This window comes from Polyodon spathula, chromosome 4 (genome assembly GCF_017654505.1).
Source record: "Polyodon spathula isolate WHYD16114869_AA chromosome 4, ASM1765450v1, whole genome shotgun sequence".
In the NCBI taxonomy this organism is placed as follows: domain Eukaryota; kingdom Metazoa; phylum Chordata; class Actinopteri; order Acipenseriformes; family Polyodontidae; genus Polyodon; species Polyodon spathula.
Window position 1 is genome coordinate 599296 of NC_054537.1, and position 22045 is coordinate 621340.

At 44.0% G+C, this 22045-nt stretch overlaps 1 protein-coding gene across 2 annotated transcripts in view; it reads left to right on the forward strand.

Moving 5' to 3' along the window:
• LOC121314029 (villin-1-like) overlaps nucleotides 1-22045 on the forward strand; it is a 53142-nt gene that overhangs the window by 7643 nt on the left and 23454 nt on the right. For both annotated transcript variants that reach the window (XM_041246804.1, XM_041246805.1), the window contains exons 2-5: nucleotides 11975-12060; nucleotides 15869-15943; nucleotides 18562-18758; nucleotides 21303-21411. In XM_041246804.1, coding sequence (XP_041102738.1) covers nucleotides 11989-12060; nucleotides 15869-15943; nucleotides 18562-18758; nucleotides 21303-21411 — 453 coding nt within the window. In that variant the 5' untranslated portion in view covers nucleotides 11975-11988. The remainder of the gene's footprint in view (nucleotides 1-11974; nucleotides 12061-15868; nucleotides 15944-18561; nucleotides 18759-21302; nucleotides 21412-22045) is intronic.

Consider the following 22045-nt stretch of genomic DNA (forward strand, 5'->3'; position numbering starts at 1 on the left):
AAAACTGCACCTCTTTCAACCCCAGCACCGGCAGAACCTGAAAACTGCACCTCTTTCAACCCCAGCACCGGCAGAACCTGAAAACTGCACCGCTTTCGACCCCAGCACCGGCAGAACCTGAAAGCCAGGATATGGAGCTGGGGTTTGGTTTGTCTGTGTGTGGGAGTGGGATTAGGATAGTCTGGGGCCATGGCAGCTTCTCTTAGTAACAGGGCTCGGTGCTAGATCTTCATTGAGATTGATAGTCTAGACCTGGGTCTCCTATAAGACAGGTGTCCTTGGCAGTATCAGTTGAGATTGATATTATAGACGGGGGGGGCTCCCTGTTGGTTCACATGGTCTCCTATAAGACAGGTGTCCTTGGCAGTATCAGTTGAGATTGATATTATAGACGGGGGGGCTCCCTGTTGGTTCACATGGTCTCCTATAAGACAGGTGTCCTTGGCAGTATCAGTTGAGATTGATATTATAGACGGGGGGGGCTCCCTGTTGGTTCACATGGTTTCCTATAAGACAGGTGTTCCTGGCAGTATCAGTTGAGATTGATATTATAGACGGGGGGGCTCCCTGTTGGTTCACATGGTCTCCTATAAGACAGGTGTCCTTGGCAGTATCAGTTGAGATTGATATTATAGACGGGGGGGCTCCCTGTTGGTTCACATGGTCTCCTATAAGACAGGTGTCCTTGGCAGTATCAGTTGAGATTGATATTATAGACGGGGGGGCTCCCTGTTGGTTCACATGGTCTCCTATAAGACAGGTGTCCTTGGCAGTATCAGTTGAGATTGATATTATAGACGGGGGGGGCTCCCTGTTGGTTCACATGGTCTCCTATAAGACAGGTGTTCCTGGCAGTATCAGTTGAGATTGATATTATAGACGGGGGGGCTCCCTGTTGGTTCACATGGTCTCCTATAAGACAGGTGTCCTTGGCAGTATCAGTTGAGATTGATATTATAGACGGGGGGGGCTCCCTGTTGGTTCACATGGTCTCCTATAAGACAGGTGTCCTTGGCAGTATCAGTTGAGATTGATATTATAGACGGGGGGGGCTCCCTGTTGGTTCACATGGTCTCCTATAAGACAGGTGTTCCTGGCAGTATCAATTGAGATTGATATTATAGAGTTTGTTTATGAGGCACTCCCTGTTGGTATACATATATTTTGCTGATAACAATGTTCTCTGTTTAAACTGGTGGCCACACCCTGACTACCTGCACTACACATCATGTGATCTGATTCTGTTCCTCTTTGCTTTTAGACTCATGAAAGAAATAGAGACAGTCAGTATTAACAATGCCAGACCTACAGGACACCCAGTGTAACAAAGCAGAAATAATCTGGAATAGTACAGCTGTTTACAGGGGTTCAATAAGAGCAGAATCTAATAGTACAGCTGTTTACTGGGGCTCAGTGAGATCAGAATCTGGATTAGTAGAGCTGTTTACAGGGGCTCAATGAGATCAAAATCTGGATTAGTACAGCTGTTTACTGGAGATCAATGAGATCAGAATCTGGATTAGTAGAGCTGTTTACTGGGGCTCAATGAGATCATAATCTGGATTAGTACAGCTGTTTACTGGAGATCAATGAGATCAGAATCTGGATTAGTATACCTGTTTACTGGGGCTCAATGAGATCAGTGAAGAAACAATTATAAAAATAAATGGAGATAAATGGTGTCAGGGTCTAGAATTTTTTTTTTTTGTCTTTTTTTGTTTTCATGTCTTGAATGAGCCACCGTAGTTACTCAATACACAGATCAAAATGAAGAAGTCAAAGACAATCTGGAGGTACCAATACACATACTAAATTAGTACTGAGAAGATTTGAACAGTCGCCCTAAAACCTTTAAACCTGCTCAATGTTACCGAGAGGCTGGACATTATTATCCACACCACCTAACAGAATGAATGATGAGCTGGAAGCATGAGGCTCAGTAATAATCTATCACCACCTAACAGAATGAATGATGAGCTGGAAGCATGAGGCTCAGTAATAATCCACACCACCTAACAGAATGAATGATGAGCTGGAAGCATGAGGCTCAGTAATAATCCACACCACCTAACAGAATGAATGATGAGCTGGAAGCATGAGGCTCAGTAATAATCCACACCACCTAACAGAATGAATGATGAGCTGGAAGCATGAGGCTCAGTAATAATCTATCACCACCTAACAGAATGAATGATGAGCTGGAAGCATGAGGCTCAGTAATAATCTATCACCACCTAACAGAATGAATGATGAGCTGGAAGCATGAGGCTCAGTAATAATCCACACCACCTAACAGAATGAATGATGAGCTGGAAGCATGAGGCTCAGTAATAATCTATCACCACCTAACAGAATGAATGATGAGCTGGAAGCATGAGGCTCAGTAATAATCTATCACCACCTAACAGAATGAATGATGAGCTGGAAGCATGAGGCTCAGTAATAATCTATCACCACCTAACAGAATGAATGATGAGCTGGAAGCATGAGGCTCAGTAATAATCTATCACCACCTAACAGAATGAATGATGAGCTGGAAGCATGAGGCTCAGTAATAATCTATCACCACCTAACAGAATGAATGATGAGCTGGAAGCATGAGGCTCAGTAATAATCTATCACCACCTAACAGAATGAATGATGAGCTGGAAGCATGAGGCTCAGTAATAATCTATCACCACCTAACAGAATGAATGATGAGCTGGAAGCATGAGGCTCAGTAATAATCCACACCACCTAACAGAATGAATGATGAGCTGGAAGCATGAGGCTCAGTAATAATCTATCACCACCTAACAGAATGAATGATGAGCTGGAAGCATGAGGCTCAGTAATAATCCACACCACCTAACAGAATGAATGATGAGCTGGAAGCATGAGGCTCAGTAATAATCTATCACCACCTAACAGAATGAATGATGAGCTGGAAGCATGAGGCTCAGTAATAATCTATCACCACCTAACAGAATGAATGATGAGCTGGAAGCATGAGGCTCAGTAATAATCTATCACCACCTAACAGAATGAATGATGAGCTGGAAGCATGAGGCTCAGTAATAATCCACACCACCTAACAGAATGAATGATGAGCTGGAAGCATGAGGCTCAGTAATAATCTACACCACCTAACAGAATGAATGATGAGCTGGAAGCATGAGGCTCAGTAATAATCCACACCACCTAACAGAATGAATGATGAACTGGAAGCATGAGGCTCAGTAATAATCTATCACCACCTAACAGAATGAATGATGAGCTGGAAGCATGAGGCTCAGTAATAATCTATCACCACCTAACAGAATGAATGATGAGCTGGAAGCATGAGGCTCAGTAATAATCCACACCACCTAACAGAATGAATGATGAGCTGGAAGCATGAGGCTCAGTAATAATCCACACCACCTAACAGAATGAATGATGAGCTGGAAGCATGAGGCTCAGTAATAATCCACACCACCTAACAGAATGAATGATGAGCTGGAAGCATGAGGCTCAGTAATAATCTATCACCACCTAACAGAATGAATGATGAGCTGGAAGCATGAGGCTCAGTAATAATCCACACCACCTAACAGAATGAATGATGAGCTGGAAGCATGAGGCTCAGTAATAATCTATCACCACCTAACAGAATGAATGATGAGCTGGAAGCATGAGGCTCAGTAATAATCCACACCACCTAACAGAATGAATGATGAACTGGAAGCCACGTGACTGGCATTCCCTTCAGCACGTGAAGATGCACATTATTCTGTTAGTGTGAAAAGGGTATATACTGTAACTCAGCAGCAGCAGCTATGATAATGACATTAGTCAGTAGAGTGTATCAGCCCCTTCATGCTAATGGTTATCTAATACACCCTGTACACCCTCCTCTTGGACACAGCCCATAGCGCAAACCTCAGGACCCTGTATCACCAGCTTGGTATTCATAACCCACCCCCTTTACAAATATGAGTCACATTGAGTTAATCATAGGGTTACAAGGTGACCTGTCTCAGGTACCTTTCACAGCAGAACTCCACTTACCACAGTGCACTGGGGTGTGAGCTGAATACAGCACCCTCTGTGATAGTTGTATGATAATGTCTTTTTTGACTGGAGCATAGTTGATTGTTGAAATACTCAATGGTAGCTTGTGTAGTAACAGTAAAAGAAACCTATTAAAAAGCTTTGAGAAACGTTTCCACTGGAAGCCTTTCTCAGCCCTTCCAGTGGTGCAGTCGTTTTATTGGCAGTCCCAGTCCATTGCAGCGGCTCTTTTGCATTGTGGTAAGACAATGTCTTGTGGTGAGCGCCCACCCTCCGCCCTGGTAACGTATTGACAGTTTAACTTTGATTGCCTTTCAAGCCGTGAATCTGTCTATTGTAGCTGTTTGTCCTCCAGACCCAACTAACAATCGCAGCGTGCCATCTGCGTGTAGCTCTGCACGCTCTGTACACATTCATACTGGTCTCTGTGACGTGAACAAAGTGCTAATGGACATGGATTAGTTCAGAGATTAAAGTGTTTGCAGTTGTAATTAGTGGTCTAATCCCTTATCTTATCTTGACATGCAGTGTAGTTTTGAAAAGGGCAGTGCAGTCAGTAGCTTCTAACTCTTAGTGCTTGCTGATCTTCTGTATGATTACACCAGGCGTTTAAAAGTGCTGAATTTCAACTTTCACAGACTTGACAGAACTGCATGTTTCAGACTGTAAACTAAACTATATGAATACATAAAACCCCACATACTGTAGAACAACATGCAGCCTGACTTCCACTGGAATACTGTATGAATGTTGATGGAATGGTTAGGATGGGAATAGAATAGATTAACCCACTGAGTCCTCCTCATTCATGGAATATCTACAGTACTGTGTTTGTGTTCATGCCGTATTCCCTTTAAATACATTGTTCTACAAAATCGATGCATGTTATTTTCATTTTTGTGATTAAATGTGTCCAGGAGGCAAATGTACGCAAAGTGTGTGAAACGACAACAGTTACGTGACTATCCTGCTGGAATGTGGTTTTACAAGCATGCACACGATTACCTTCAGCTAAACACAGACGCTCTGGCCTCCAGTATTTCAATGCACAATTCCAGTACCTGACAAAGCTTGAATTGACTTGACTCTGAGGTTTTAACGACTCAGAGCAGTGCTAGCAGTCCTTTTGTTAAATGCTTAATAATGGATCGAGTGGTTGCAGGCCACTTTGGTCCATGCCTGCTAATAGGCAGTCTGGGCGTTTCCAGGGCCTTTACAGGCTTAACAGCATTAATACTTCAAAACAGCAATACAAGCATGGTTATCATATGCTTAGCCCTTAGGCTAGCCATGCAAAAAGCAAAGACGCCCACCACTAAATCCTAAACATCCAATATATCACTCTCCAAAGATAAAATATAATTCCTATACCTTATAGCAATGCATCAAGACAAATGAGATCTAAATTCAAAATTGTTCTTACCTTCCACTATATGGAAGTGTAGTTGTAGAATACAATGTAAAAACTGTCTTCAAAGGCAGACTTGTGAATACGACCAAACAGCAGCCAGAGCTCTTGAGAGCATGGATCACGCAAACTGTAGTTAGCAAGTCGAGTGATGCTTGACTGAAGTCTTACTACAGCTTTTATAGAACGTTTGCTCCATTTATTATGTCAGAAGTCTTAATTGAAGCAAAACATTTACTTTGTTTTGACAGCTCCTATTTGTAATTGAACAATATATCTAAAAAGTACCGGTGACTCCTTTTCTAGAATTGATTGGACATCATCTCATGTTCCTCATGTTCCACCCCTCCCTCCTCTGAAAACTAGGTGAGCTGGAGTTCACAGGGTCCTTGCTACCAAATACAATACAGGTATAAGTGTCCCAGGGTGTGGGTACAGTCTATGTGTGTTTGTGTGTATCACACATGTATATAATACATATGTTTGTGTTGTGTATATGTCCACGGTATCTATGTGTGTGTGTATATAATACAGGTATATGTGTGTGTGTGTATATAATACAGGTATATGTGTTATGTCCATATACACACACCACAGGTGTGTGTGTGTACATAATATGTGTGTTGTGTATACACACACACATATATTGTGTCTGTAATTGTGTGTGTGTGTAAATACAGTGTGTGTGTGTGTGTGTGTGTAATGTGTGTGTGTGTGTGTGTGTGTATATAATACAGGTATATGTGTGTGTGTGTGTATAATACAGGTATATGTGTGTGTGTGTGTGTATATAATACAGGTAGGTATGTGTGTGTGTGTGTGTGTGTGTGTGTATAATACAGGTAGGTATGGTGTGTGTGTGTGTGTAATACAGGTATATGTGTGTGTGTGTGTGTGTGTATATAATACAGGTATGTGTGTGTGTGTATATAATACAGGTAGGTGTGTGTGTGTGTGTGTGTGTATAATACAGGTATATATGTGTGTGTGTATATAATACAGGTATGTGTGTGTATATAATACAGGTATGTGTGTGTGTGTGTGTGTGTATACAATACAGGTATGTGTGTGTGTATATATATATATATATATATATATATGTATATATAATATAGAATAGATACACTTTCTAGGTGCGGTGAACTTGATCACGGTTCGTTGCCCCTTTAAGACAGACCCAGGACATCAGAAATGGAATTTAAAGCGCTTGTACGCTATTTTTAATAAACACAAAAAGGAAACAAATAAAACACAAAATAAACACCTAGCTCCCAATGCAGCACTAACTATACAGTCATGATCACCCTAACTAACACCCCGGACAGCTAAGCTGTTTACCGGCACACCAACAACACAAAAATCACACAGTTTATCTCCATACCTTCTCTGACTGCTCAGAACCAGAGCACACTTTCTGCTCCTACCCCTCAGCAGCCCTGAACAGACTGGCTGCACTTCTTTAAATCCCCTGCACCTGGCTCTAATTTACAATTAACACCAGGTGCAGGGGATTGCTAAACAATAAAACAATTAACCCATTAACACCCAAATGTGCATTCTTACATGTTTTCTGCAGGGAAGAATTTAACCCCCTCCCTGCCATCTTACTATATATATATATATATATATATATATATATATATATATATATATATATATATATATATATATATATTAGAGGGATGTTTTTAAACATAGAAAACCTACTCTGTTTAATTATTCCAACCTGGGTTTAAAAATATATCAGAAACATTCTTTTCAGCTTCATGTATAGATCCATAGATCTGCTCTTGAACTGCCCTAATATCAAACTGTACAGTGTTTTGTATTTGCTCTTATTAGGACTCAATTCACTGCATTGTGTATATTGCTCTTAATTGTACTGTAATTCTTGATATGTATTTTTTTGTATACAATTGTAAGTCGCCCTGGGTAAGGTTGTCTGCTAAGAAATTAATAATAATAATAATAATAATAATAATAATAATAATAATAATAATAGATGTGTGTTAACAAAACAATATTGAATAAGGGTTGTTGAGAGAGTTCATGACAAACTTCTGAACCTATAATTACTGACCCAGTTATTTTCATTTAAATCCAGGCTATAGCAAACAGTTGAAATGTAGCAGTCTAATATTGGATTTAATTATTAAACTAAGTTTGACCGCTCTCTCTGACTCTAAAAATCCCCTGTGCAAGCAGGGTTCACACACCCTGTTTACTTGCCAAGGCCAGTGTTTTAATGAATATAAAATCCCCTGTGCAAGCAGGGTTCACACACCCTGTTTACTTGCCAAGGTCAGTGCTTTAATGAATATAAAATCCCCTGTGCAAGCAGGGTTCACACACCCTGTTTACTTGCCAAGGCCAGTGCTTTAATGAATATAAAATCCCCTGTGCAAGCAGGGTTCACGCACCCTGTTTACTTGCCAAGGCCAGTATTTTAATGAATATAAAATCCCCTGTGCAAGCAGGGTTCACGCACCCTGTTTACTTGCCAAGGCCAGTGCTTTAATGAATATAAAATCCCCTGTGCAAGCAGGGTTCACACACCCTGTTTACTTGCCAAGGCCAGTGCTTTAATGAATATAAAATCCCCTGTGTAAGCAGGGTTCACACACCCTGTTTACTTGCCAAGGCCAGTGCTTTAATGAATATAAAATCCCCTGTGCAAGCAGGGTTCACACACCCTGTTTACTTGCCAAGGCCAGTGCTTTAATGAATATAAAATCCCCTGTGCAAGCAGGGTTCACGCACCCTGTTTACTTGCCAAGGCCAGTGCTTTAATGAATATAAAATCCCCTGTGCAAGCAGGGTTCACGCACCCTGTTTACTTGCCAAGGCCAGTGCTTTAATGAATATAAAATCCCCTGTGCAAGCAGGGTTCACGCACCCTGTTTACTTGCCAAGGCCAGTGCTTTAATGAATATAAAATCCCCTGTGCAAGCAGGGTTCACCCACCCTCTTTACTTGCCAAGGCCAGAGCTTTAATGAATATAAAATCCCCTGTGCAAGCAGGGTTCACGCACCCTGTTTACTTGCCAAGGCCAGTGCTTTAATGAATATAAAATCCCCTGTGCAAGCAGGGTTCACGCACCCTGTTTACTTGCCAAGGCCAGTGCTTTAATGAATATAAAATCCCCTGTGCAAGCAGGGTTCACGCACCCTGTTTACTTGCCAAGGCCAGTGCTTTAATGAATATAAAATCCCCTGTGCAAGCAGGGTTCACGCACCCTGTTTACTTGCCAAGGCCAGTGCTTTAATGAATATAAAATCCCCTGTGCAAGCAGGGTTCACACACCCTGTTTACTTGCCAAGGCCAGTGTTTTAATGAATATAAAATCCCCTGTGCAAGCAGGGTTCACGCACCCTGTTTACTTGCCAAGGCCAGTGCTTTAATGAATATAAAATCCCCTGTGCAAGCAGGGTTCACACACCCTGTTTACTTGCCAAGGCCAGTGTTTTAATGAATATAAAATCCCCTGTGCAAGCAGGGTTCACGCACCCTGTTTACTTGCCAAGGCCAGTGCTTTAATGAATATAAAATCCCCTGTGCAAGCAGGGTTCACGCACCCTGTTTACTTGCCAAGGCCAGTGCTTTAATGAATATAAAATCCCCTGTGCAAGCAGGGTTCACACACCCTGTTTACTTGCCAAGGCCAGTGTTTTAATGAATATAAAATCCCCTGTGCAAGCAGGGTTCACGCACCCTGTTTACTTGCCAAGGCCAGTGTTTTAATGAATATAAAATCCCCTGTGCAAGCAGGGTTCACGCATCCTGTTTACTTGCCAAGGCCAGTGTTTTAATGAATATAAAATCCCCTGTGCAAGCAGGGTTCACGCACCCTGTTTACTTGCCAAGGACAGTGTTTTAATGAATATGAAATCCCCTGTGCAAGCAGGGTTCACACACCCTGTTTACTTACCAAGGCCAGTGTTTTAATGAATATAAAATCCCCTGTGCAAGCAGGGTTCACACACCCTGTTTACTTGCCAAGGCCAGTTGTTTTTTTTTTATTAATATGAAATTCCACTGTAAGCGCTTTTCCAATTCACCGCATGAAGTCATGTTTTAGCCGGATTCAGGAGAGGCTCGGATCGATATCTCTACAGATAAGAGGTCCACATCTCAATTTCAAGAAGCTACCAAACTCTCATTCATTTTATAACATAATGAGGCAATGACCATTAGCTTTGTTTTTCTTGTACTTCTCGTTAGTTAATTGAAAAGTTTATACAGAACAAAAAACTTGAACTGAGGACAGCTTGACCAGCAAATCCCACTTCTGGGTGCCAGAATTCATTTTTCCTGTCTTCGCCACTCCTGGCCTACTTCTATTGTAGACAACTTTTCTAATTGAATTAATGAAATGCTCGTTTCTGCCTTTTCTCTCAAGGCTATAAGCCTGTTGGCCCCGGTAGTTCTCAGTTAATGAGTTTAGCTCATTTCACAGGTATTTCTGTTCAGCGCGACCCCAACCCAGCTCCTTCTTTACTCAGACTTACAATGATTTATATAATAGTACTGTCTACTGTTACACTGGAATAAACAGGACTATAGAATTCTACAATATTCTCATAGACTAATGCAGAGTACAATATAGCATATTTTCTTAACAGTGTGTTTTAATAATTTGGTTAGTATTTCTGCTGGCTTTATATTCTTTAAAACACAGTACAATTATTACAACATTTTAACACACATGCAGTTTCACAAATGTTCAATTTTTATCCCAATGATCAGCCTGCTTCCAGTAGCTGTCACAGTCTTGGGTCAGTTTCTGCTCTCAGTGAATCTGTCAAAGCCACCACAAACGTGGGTGACAGTCTTTTAAAAGCCTGATACCTGCAAAAAACTTAAATCTTGTTAGCTTGGCTCCCATCTTTACATTCTCATTCCCATCATCGGTGGGAAGACTTCAAAGAAATCAAGCTGTTTCTATCAAAGAGCCATCCATCTCTACCGCATACACCTTTCACTCAGAAAAGATGGTCACACCTTGTACAAGGGAAGACAGTTTTTAGGGTCACTCGTGATAAAGTGTTCCAATAAATCATGTTGTTCCTGAATGACTGCTACACCTCAGAGGAAAGTATTTCAATGCAATGGACTTGTAGACAGATTTGTTTTTAGGTAGAGGGGTAGAAAGATTCATTTAAAAGATGAATACTGCACAGAGCAAGCACTAGTAACTTGAAGAGAAGGTAATTCTGGGCACTACCGTACTGAATCCCCAAAGGGAATTATTCAAATGAGTTTTTGCCAGTGTAAATTGTTGCAGTTAAAGATTAAGCACCTCATTGCATTGGGGGAGGTACGGTAGGGAGCAAAACTGCTTCCCATGGCGTTACACTACAACACATTTTTTGTTGTTTTTGTTTCAATCGTATGTTTGATTCCAGATTTAAAAAGCTCAGTGGACAAGGAAGAAGGTGAATGGGTGCTGTGCTGCTGTCTTGCTGTGTTTTATGAGTTCTGGTTGAATCCATTGCATTGCTGTATAAAAATGGCATCGGAGTCCTGTTCTTTGTTTTCACGCCAAGAAAAGTTTTCAGTGTACGTGGCAATGGTTTGTATTCAGTGTACGTGGCAATGGTTTGTATTCAGTGTATGTGGCAGTGGTTTGTATATTCAGTGTACGTGGCACTGGTTTGTATTCAGTGTACGTGGCAGTGGTTTGTATTCAGTGTGTGTGGCACTGGTTTGTATTCAGTGTGCGTGGCACTGGTTTGTATTCAGTGTATGTGGCAGTGGTTTGTATTCAGTGTGCATGGCAGTGGTTTGTATATTCAGTGTACGTGGCACTGGTTTGTATTCAGTGTACGTGGCAGTGGTTTGTATTCAGTGTACGTGGCACTGGTTTGTATTCAGTGTACGTGGCAGTGGTTTGTATTCAGTGTGCGTGGCACTGGTTTGTATTCAGTGTGCGTGGCAGTGGTTTGTATTCAGTGTACGTGGCAGTGGTTTGTATTCAGTGTGCGTGGCAGTGGTTTGTATTCAGTGTACGTGGCACTGGTTTGTATTCAGTGTACGTGGCAGTGGTTTGTATTCAGTGTGCGTGGCACTGGTTTGTATTCAGTGTACGTGGCAGTGGTTTGTATTCAGTGTGCGTGGCAGTTGTTTGTATATTCAGTGTACGTGGCACTGGTTTGTATTTTCAATTTACGTGGACAGTGGTTTGCAGGTGTTTCACAAATTCAGTCGAATCCGAGATGTCGTTCCTGTACCAAGGGAAGACACGCCCAGAGATATGTTAAATGCACAACACAAGCAGTTTGAAACAGAAGCAGTGATCCTCTACTTTATAAAGCACAGCTGTTTTGCGGGTTCCAAATAGCCCACAACTGTAAATTTGGTTACATTAACCCAACAAAAATGTAAAGTAGTTACAAACATACTGTGTTTTATAATGTTGTATTTATTATAAACGTTGGCTTTGTGTGAATGGTGTCTCATGGAGAGCCTGTACCCATGTCGTCCAACTTTCATAACATTTGGCAATTAAAATGCACTGCGAAATTGTTTTTCAGTGTAACCTACCAGAATGTCGGATGCAGTGCCAGTGGCCTTCAGAAGCATCGCCCAGAAACCTGGGCTGCAGATCTGGACCATTGAGGTGAGTAAATTGAGGGCGGGGCAGGGAGGAGACCTACAGTACAGGATGCCTGGTAACATAGCGATGCAACCCCGTGCAAGCGTCTTAACCACTATGCAAATGATCGTTGAGAGGCGTGTCTGCATTCCTGGTTTTAGAGCTTTTAACCTCATCTCACCCACAGGGCACAGGACCCAACACTGCCCGTTTCATAAATATAATAATAATAATATCTTTATTTTTATATAGCGCCTTTCATAGTGGACCATCAGTACAAAGTGCTTAACAGAGGTAGGCTGTGAACTGTGCATTATATTCAGAGTCACTTACAATAGGACACTTAAAAATGCACACATTAAATCTCATCTCATGACACGGGACAGGACAGAATCTGTAACAGCAGTGTATCACACAACACTGCCTGTCACACAAACACACACATCAAATCTCATCTCACTGACAGGAAACACAATCTGTAACAGCAGTGTATCACACAACATTGCCTGTTACACAAACACACACATCAAATCTCATCTCACTGACAGGAGACACAATATGTAACAGCACTGTATCACACAACACTGCCCATCACACAAATACACACATCAAATCTCATCTCACTGACAGGAGACACAATCTGTAACAGCAGTGTATCACACAACACTGCCCGTTACACAAACACACACATCAAATCTCATCTCACTGACAGGAGACACAATCTGTAACAGCAGTGTATCACACAACACTGCCCGTCACACAAACACACACATCAAATCTCATCTCACTGACAGGAGACACAATCTGTAACAGCAGTGTATCACACAACACTGCCCGTCACACAAACACACACATCAAATCTCATCTCACTGACAGGAGACACAATCTGTAACAGCAGTGTATCACACAACACTGCCCATCACACAAACACACACATCAAATCTCATCTCACTGACAGGAGACACAATCTGTAACAGCAGTGTATCACACAACACTGCCTGTTACACAAACACACACATCAAATCTCATCTCACTGACAGGAGACACAATCTGTAACAGCAGTGTATCACACAACACTGCCTGTTACACAAACACACACATCAAATCTCATCTCACTGACGGGACAGGAGCGAATCCGTAATGGTAGTGCATACAGCCCTTCATGGTACATCTAGATGACACCTGGTGGTCCCGGAGTGCTGTACTAAAGGAATGAGATCAGCAGTTATTGATCCGGGATACTTCCAAAAGTTACAGGAAGGGTGTTCTGTAGTGCGTGTTGAAATAATGAGTAGAATATATTATACAGTCTGTGGTGCTGCTAGTGGATGAGGCTAAGGTTGGGTCCCATTACCAGAGGCACAGGGAGTAAACACAGACTGGTTATTACAGTGCCATTATCTCATCTGTTTAGATTGCTCTTAAATTACAGGCTGGGCAAGCACACATTTTAATAACACGCACTGCAATGAGGATCTCAGTAAACAGCCTTGCGTGGCTGTTTGCAAAGCCTTCGAGCAAGACAGAATAACATGCTTTGCAAAATGAAGTCCGAGCTCTGTAACATGAAACAAGCACTTACTTAACATCCACTGGAAGAGATGAATGGGGATGTGAACTCACAGCCTCTCCTCTCTGAATGATGGAGCAAGCACTTAGATCCCATCCACTGGAAGAAATGAATGGGGATGTGAACTCACAGCCTCTCCTCTCTGAATGATGGAGCAAGCACTTAGATCCCATCCACTGGAAGAGATGAATGGGGATGTGAACTCACAGCCTCTCCTCTCTGAATGATAAAGCAAGCACTTAGATCCCATCCACTGGAAGAGATGAATGGGGATGTGAACTCACAGCCTCTCCTCTCTGAATGATAAAGCAAGCACTTAGATCCCATCCACTGGAAGAGATGAATGGGGATGTGAACTCACAGCCTCTCCTCTCTGAATGATGGAGCAAGCACTTAGATCTCATCCACTGGAAATGATGAATGGGGATGTGAACTCACAGCCTCTCCTCTCTGAATGATGAAGCAAGCACTTAGATCCCATCCACTGGAAGAGATGAATGGGGATGTGAACTCACAGCCTGTCCTCTCTGAATGATGGAGCAAGCACTTAGATCCTATCCACTGGAAGAGATGAATGGGGATGTGAACTCACAGCCTCTCCTCTCTGAATGATGGAGCAAGCACTTAGATCCCATCCACTGGAAGAGATGAATGGGGATGTGAACTCACAGCCTCTCCTCTCTGAATGATGGAGCAAGCACTTAGATCCCATCCACTGGAAATGATGAATGGGGATGTGAACTCACAGCCTCTCCTCTCTGAATGATAAAGCAAGCACTTAGATCCCATCCACTGGAAGAGATGAATGGGGATGTGAACTCACAGCCTCTCCTCTCTGAATGATGGAGCAAGCACTTAGATCCCATCCACTGGAAGAGATGAATGGGGATGTGAACTCACAGCCTCACCTCTCTGAATGATGGAGCAAGCACTTAGATCCTATCCACTGGAAGAGATGAATGGGGATGTGAACTCACAGCCTATCCTCTCTGAATGATAAAGCAAGCACTTAGATCCTATCCACTGGAAGAGATGAATGGGGATGTGAACTCACAGCCTCTCCTCTCTGAATGATAAAGCAAGCACTTAGATCCCATCCACTGGAAATGATGAATGGGGATGTGAACTCACAGCCTCTCCTGTCTGAATGATAAAGCAAGCACTTAGATCCCATCCACTGGAAATGATGAATGGGGATGTGAACTCACAGCCTCTCCTGTCTGAATGATGAAGCAAGCACTTAGATCCCATCCACTGGAAATGATGAATGGGGATGTGAACTCACAGCCTCTCCTCTCTGAATGATGAAGCAAGCACTTAGATCCCATCCACTGGAAATGATGAATCGGTATGTGAACTCACAGCCTCTCCTCTCTGAATGATGGAGAATTCTGCGACAGACAGTTGCTTTGTTTCTGTTCTACATGTGAATCACTTCTCATTCATGATGAAATGTAAAGCTTGCTCATGCTTTCTCGACACACCCTGCATGGAGTGCTGCAGGTTCAATATGACCAGCAACTGACTTGGCTGCTGCACCACTAGGTACAGTACTGCAGTATGCATTCCCTAGAGTTTAAACAGTACCATTGGGATACACCATTACAATAATTATTACCCTGGAGAAGCAGGGACTTCCATTGAAACGAGACTCTGGAAATGTCGGTGAATAAGGATAACCAGTAAAGCTGCATTGTGTGCACTACATTACATACAGGGATAGCAGTCTTTTCAGCCCTGAATGGTTTCTGTTGAAATGAAGTTAGATAAACCGAGTAGATCTAATCTTGTACATATACTTCTGCACTAGCTCAGACTGGGAGCTTCTGACTTGATTTCCGACGGCTTGTTTGCGTACTGTGCTAAGAGAACCCTGAAAGCAATCCCAAAATGTGTATTTGCTCTTACCATTGTTTATAAAGTCATCTGTTACTGTGTAGAAATGTGAAAACCCTAGAACAAGACAGGCCACAGTTAGCCCTTCCACTCCTGCTTTTTGTTCCAAACCTGTTAAAAACACAGAACTAAATTGAAACCCTAGAGCAAGAGAGGCCACAGTTTTAATTGATCCAATTAAAAACCCATCTCCAGAAGTAGTTAATCCCCTAATGTTACCTGTTATACCTGGAGTGGAATGGCCCTCCAGGCCTGTGAATGGACAGCCCTTCCCTAGGCCCTTAGAACCAACAAGAGACGTTGTGAGATTGCATTGTTCAATCTGACAGCCTCTGCTTCTCTAATCTAAATCTCTTTCTGAAACAGAAAATGAAAATGGTCCCAGTCCCTGCACAAGCCTATGGGAATTTCTTCGAAGGAGACTGCTACATTGTTCTCTGTGTAAGTACAGTTTATAACTATACATCATTGAACTGAGACTCAGCTGGCATTTATCCATGTCAACATGTACAAGCTGTAATCCAAGTGAATGCACTGTGGGGTGCAGGCAAAGCCCTGGCGCTTGTGCAGTCTGGGATAGAGGACCATGAAGGGAAGCTGAGCTGCTCAAACTGTGATCACTTTCTGAACTGCAGCCTCACTCCCTGCTTTTCACCCCTAACCACTCACTCGAAACCACCTGAAACTAGCATCAGCACTTATTAATACTGTATGGACTGATTCATATTGACTATGATATTCCCAAGTGAATACTGTATGGACTGACTCATATTGACTATGATATTCCCAAGTGAATACTGTATGAACTGACTCATATTCACAATGATATTCCCAAGTGAATACTGTATGGACTGACTCATATTGACTATGATATTCCCAAGTGAATACTGTATGAACTGACTCATATTCACAATGATATTCCCAAGTGAATATTGTATGGACTGACTCATATTGACTATGATATTCCCAAGTGAATACTGTATGAACTGACTCATATTCACAATGATATTCCCAAGTAAATACTGTATGGACTGACTCATATTGACTATGGTATTCCCAAGTGAATACTGTATGGACTGACTCATATTCACAATGATATTCCCAAGTGAATACTGTATGGACAGACTCATATTCACAATGATATTCCTAAGTGACTTTCAGAAGAGCACCCAATCCCCTTGCAATCTTTTTTTTTCTGATCCTTTGTTTTATCTATGTAAAGTTTAGATAAGCCAACCTGTTTGTAAGGGAGCCCTTGAGATGTAATCTTGCGAATGCACATATAATAAGCCCAATGCCCAAGTACAAGGGACATGCAATGAGACTCTGCACAACAGATCTGTACAATGCTTAGTTCTAGGAATGGACCAAAGACAAGATCATTTCTACTCAATAGACACAGGAAGATTGGGTATCTTCCCCTTCAGAGTGGAAGTAGTTTCCAAGTTCCATTTTAATATCATTCTGCATCATTTGTAAGTTTTCGTAAAGCTTTGCAGTATGTTTCTGTTTTACAAGTTGTCCTTTTTAATCTGATCTAAAAGTCTTTGTTCGGGTGCATTGCCTGTGATTGTGCTTTCTATTGGTTTCTATTGCATACAACAACACCTCTGACTCAGCCCAGTAGCTGCCTGCCTGGCAGCTGAACCCGTGCTTAGACATGCTGCACAGTGAAGAAGCGCAGGTGCACTCTGTGCTGCAGGCCTTCACTTGTGTATTGAGCAACCCAGAACATATTGAAATATTTCTTATTGCAACATTTACAGTTCTTGAGTATTTGTTATTTTGATATTTACAAAAGAGAACCATTTGAAACTGAAAGGTACATAGTATTGTATTTATTAGTATCATTTATGATGCTTTTCAACCCCCCCCCCCCCCCCCCCCCCCCCCCCCAAAAATTTTAGGGATGTTTTACTGATTATACCCTCATTTATGATGCTTTTCAATACCCCCCCCCCCCCCCCCCAGGTGGAATGTAGGTTTCCTCCTTGTTTCTGGAATCCCTGTTGCTTGTGTGTGTGATGGTAGAGCTCCTCTCTGCTCTCTTTGTCCATTGTTTCTGGAATCCCTGTTGCTTGTGTGTGTGATGGTAGAGCTCCTCTCTGCTCTCTTTGTCTCATTGTTTTTGGAATCCCAAACATGGTAAAGCTCCTCTCTGCTCTCTTTGTCTCATTGTTTTTGGAATCCCTGTTCATGGTAAGCTCTGGTACAAAATCCCTGTTCAATAATTGTACTCTTAATAGTTTCTGCAAACAATCCCTGTTTCTCCAGGTGGAATGTAGGCTTCTCTGTCTCCTTGTTTCTGGAATCCCTGTTGCTTGTGTGTGTGATGGTAGAGCTCCTCTCTGCTCTGTTTGTCTCATTGTTTCTGGAATCCCTGTTGCTTGTGTGTGTGATGGTAGAGCTCCTCTCTGCTCTCTTTGTCTCATTGTTTCTGGAATCCCTGTTGCTTGTGTGTGATGGTAGAGCTCCTCTCTGCTCTCTTTGTCTCATTGTTTCTGGAATCCCTGTTGCTTGTGTGTGTGATGGTAGAGCTCCTCTCTGCTCTCTTTGTCTCATTGTTTCTGGAATCCCTGTTGCTTGTGTGTGTGATGGTAGAGCTCCTCTCTGCTCTGTTTGTCTCATTGTTTCTGGAATCCCTGTTGCTTGTGTGTGTGATGGTAGAGCTCCTCTCTGCTCTCTTTGTCTCATTGTTTCTGGAATCCCTGTTGCTTGTGTGTGTGATGGTAGAGCTCCTCTCTGCCCTGTTTGTCTCATTGTTTCTGGAATCCCTGTTGCTTGTGTGTGTGATGGTAGAGCTCCTCTCTGCTCTGTTTGTCTCATTGTTTCTGGAATCCCTGTTGCTTGTGTGTGTGTGATGGTAGAGCTCCTCTCTGCTCTCTTTGTCTTATTGTTTCTGGAATCCCTGTTGCTTGTGTGTGATGGTAGAGCTCCTCTCTGCTCTCTTTGTCTCATTGTTTCTGGAATCCCTGTTGCTTGTGTGTGTGATGGTAAAGCTCCTCTCTGCTCTCTTTGTCTCATTGTTTCTGGAATCCCTGTTGCTTGTGTGTTTGCAGGGACGGCAGAGCTCCTCTCAGCTCTCTTTTGATCTGCATTACTGGATCGGGAGCAAGTCCTCTCAGGATGAGCAGGGGGCGGCTGCCATCCTGGTGACCCAGCTGGATAATTACCTGGGGGGGAGCCCCATCCAGTACAGGGAGGTGCAGGACTGTGAGTCAGTCAAATTCAAGAGCTACTTCAAGAACGGCATTGTGTGAGTAGGAACCGCTTCTAATCCTGTGCTCTTGTCTTTCTTTGTTTTTTGTATTTATGAAACAAATATTCCACTGTGTGAGTGTTTATTTAGTGAAATATTTACAGTACGTATATTTCATTGTCAAATGTGGTTGGTTACAAAAGAACTGTGTGGAGGTCTCCTTGCACAGTGTTTACTCATTATGACCCTCACCCCCTGTGCTGAGCCTCCTAGCGCAGTGTTTACTCATTATGACCCTCACCCCCTGTGCTGAGCCTCCTAGTGCAGTGTTTACTCATTATGACCCTCACCCCCTGTGCTGAGCCTCCTAGCGCAGTGTTTACTCATTATGACCCTCGCCCCCTGTGCTGAGCCTCCTAGCGCAGTGTTTACTCATTATGACCCTCGCCCCCTGTGCTGAGCCTCCTAGCGCAGTGTTTACTCATTATGACCCTCACCCCCTGTGCTGAGCCTCCTAGCGCAGTGTTTACTCATTATGACCCTCACCCCCTGTGCTGAGCCTCCTAGCGCAGTGTTTACTCATTATGACCCTCACCCCCTGTGCTGAGCCTCCTAGCGCAGTGTTTACTCATTATGACCCTCACCCCCTGTGCTGAGCCTCCTAGCGCAGTGTTTACTCATTATGACCCTCACCCCCTGTGCTGAGCCTCCTAGCGCAGTGTTTACTCATTATGACCCTCACCCCCTGTGCTGAGCCTCCTAGCGCAGTGTTTACTCATTATGACCCTCACCCCCTGTGCTGAGCCTCCTAGCGCAGTGTTTACTCATTATGACCCTCACCCCCTGTGCTGAGCCTCCTAGCGCAGTGTTTACTCATTATGACCCTCACCCCCTGTGCTGAGCCTCCTAGCGCAGTGTTTACTCATTATGACCCTCACCCCCTGTGCTGAGCCTCCTAGCGCAGTGTTTACTCATTATGACCCTCACCCCCTGTGCTGAGCCTCCTAGCGCAGTGTTTACTCATTATGACCCTCACCCCCTGTGCTGAGCCTCCTAGCGCAGTGTTTACTCATTATGACCCTCACCCCCTGTGCTGAGCCTCCTAGCGCAGTGTTTACTCATTATGACCCTCACCCCCTGTGCTGAGCCTCCTAGCGCAGTGTTTACTCATTATGACCCTCACCCCCTGTGCTGAGCCTCCTAGCGCAGTGTTTACTCATTATGACCCTCACCCCCTGTGCTGAGCCTCCTAGCGCAGTGTTTACTCATTATGACCCTCACCCCCTGTGCTGAGCCTCCTAGCGCAGTGTTTACTCATTATGACCCTCACCCCCTGTGCTGAGCCTCCTAGCGCAGTGTTTACTCATTATGACCCTCACCCCCTGTGCTGAGCCTCCTAGCGCAGTGTTTACTCATTATGACCCTCACCCCCTGTGCTGAGCCTCCTAGCGCAGTGTTTACTCATTATGACCCTCACCCCCTGTGCTGAGCCTCCTAGCGCAGTGTTTACTCATTATGACCCTCACCCCCTGTGCTGAGCCTCCTAGCGCAGTGTTTACTCATTATGACCCTCACCCCCTGTGCTGAGCCTCCTAGCGCAGTGTTTACTCATTATGACCCTCACCCCCTGTGCTGAGCCTCCTAGCGCAGTGTTTACTCATTATGACCCTCACCCCCTGTGCTGAGCCTCCTAGCGCAGTGTTTGCTCATTATGACCCTCACCCCCTGTGCTGAGCCTCCTAGCGCAGTGTTTACTCATTATGACCCTCACCCCCTGTGCTGAGCCTCCTAGCGCAGTGTTTACTCATTATGACCCTCACCCCCTGTGCTGAGCCTCCTAGCGCAGTGTTTACTCATTATGACCCTCACCCCCTGTGCTGAGCCTCCTAGCGCAGTGTTTACTCATTATGACCCTCACCCCCTGTGCTGAGCCTCCTAGCGCAGTGTTTACTCATTATGACCCTCACCCCCTGTGCTGAGCCTCCTAGCGCAGTGTTTACTCATTATGACCCTCACCCCCTGTGCTGAGCCTCCTAGCGCAGTGTTTACTCATTATGACCCTCACCCCCTGTGCTGAGCCTCCTAGCGCAGTGTTTACTCATTATGACCCTCACCCCCTGTGCTGAGCCTCCTAGCGCAGTGTTTACTCATTATGACCCTCACCCCCTGTGCTGAGCCTCCTAGCGCAGTGTTTACTCATTATGACCCTCGCCCCCTGTGCTGAGCCTCCTAGCGCAGTGTTTACTCATTATGACCCTCACCCCCTGTGCTGAGCCTCCTTCAGTGCCATTAGCCAATAGGGCACCAGTGTGAGGAGGCTCATCCTGCAGGTCCTGTTCATCAGACAGCAACAACGAGCCCTAAACAAGTTAGCTAAACAGCCCCCTCCAATGCACTGGTGCCTGTGACACTCTGTACTGGGCGAGGCTGTTAACCGTCAATTGCAGAAGTGCAGCAGTTTGCCTTTGGACTCTATGAATCGCTCCATGGTGTCATTGTATCAACTGGCAGCTCATCCTGAAGTAATGATCGGCTGCCTGGCCTTGTGTGTGCGTAATATACAGTAGTAAATGTGTATCTTTTTGTTCTGTTTTGCCACAGCTATAAGAAGGGTGGTTTGGCGTCAGGGTTCAAACAAGTCGAGACAAACATGTACAACATCAAGCGGCTGCTGCACGTCAAGGGTAGGAAGAATTTCTCAGCCACGGAGGTAGGCTGTGTGGGTGCAAATGAACATCTCTGTTAGTGTTTCTGTAATTCTACACAGAGCTGCTGCCTGTCTGCATGCTCCTGTTTCTACAGGAACTATCTGGATCTTATTGAATATACCCATTGACTCCTGAGAGGGTGTCCCCCGCCCCAGCCAATCTAAATAGGAGCTGTGGGTGTATTTGAAATCCCACAGCCTCTCAGTGCAAATACTGTACCCCAGTGTGCAGGTTCGCTGGTTCATGCACAGCCTTTCAGTGCACATCCTGTACCCCAGTGCGCAGGGTCTCTGGTTCATGCACAGCCTCTCAGTGCACATACTGTACCCCAGTGTGCAGGGTCGCTGGTTCATGCACAGCCTCTCAGTGCACATCCTGTACCCCAGTGAGTAGGCTCGCTGGTTCATGCACAGCCTCTCAGTGCACATACTGTACCCCAGTGCGCAGGGTCGCTGGTTCATGCACAGCCTCTCAGTGCACATACTGTACCCCAGTGCGCAGGGTCGCTGGTTCATGCACAGCCTCTCAGTGCACATACTGTACTGCACATATTGTCTTATCTCCTGCCTCAGTTTTCATTAAAATTCCATTAAGGGCCCCTGGGGCTTTGACGAGAGTGGAGGTGATATTTATTTC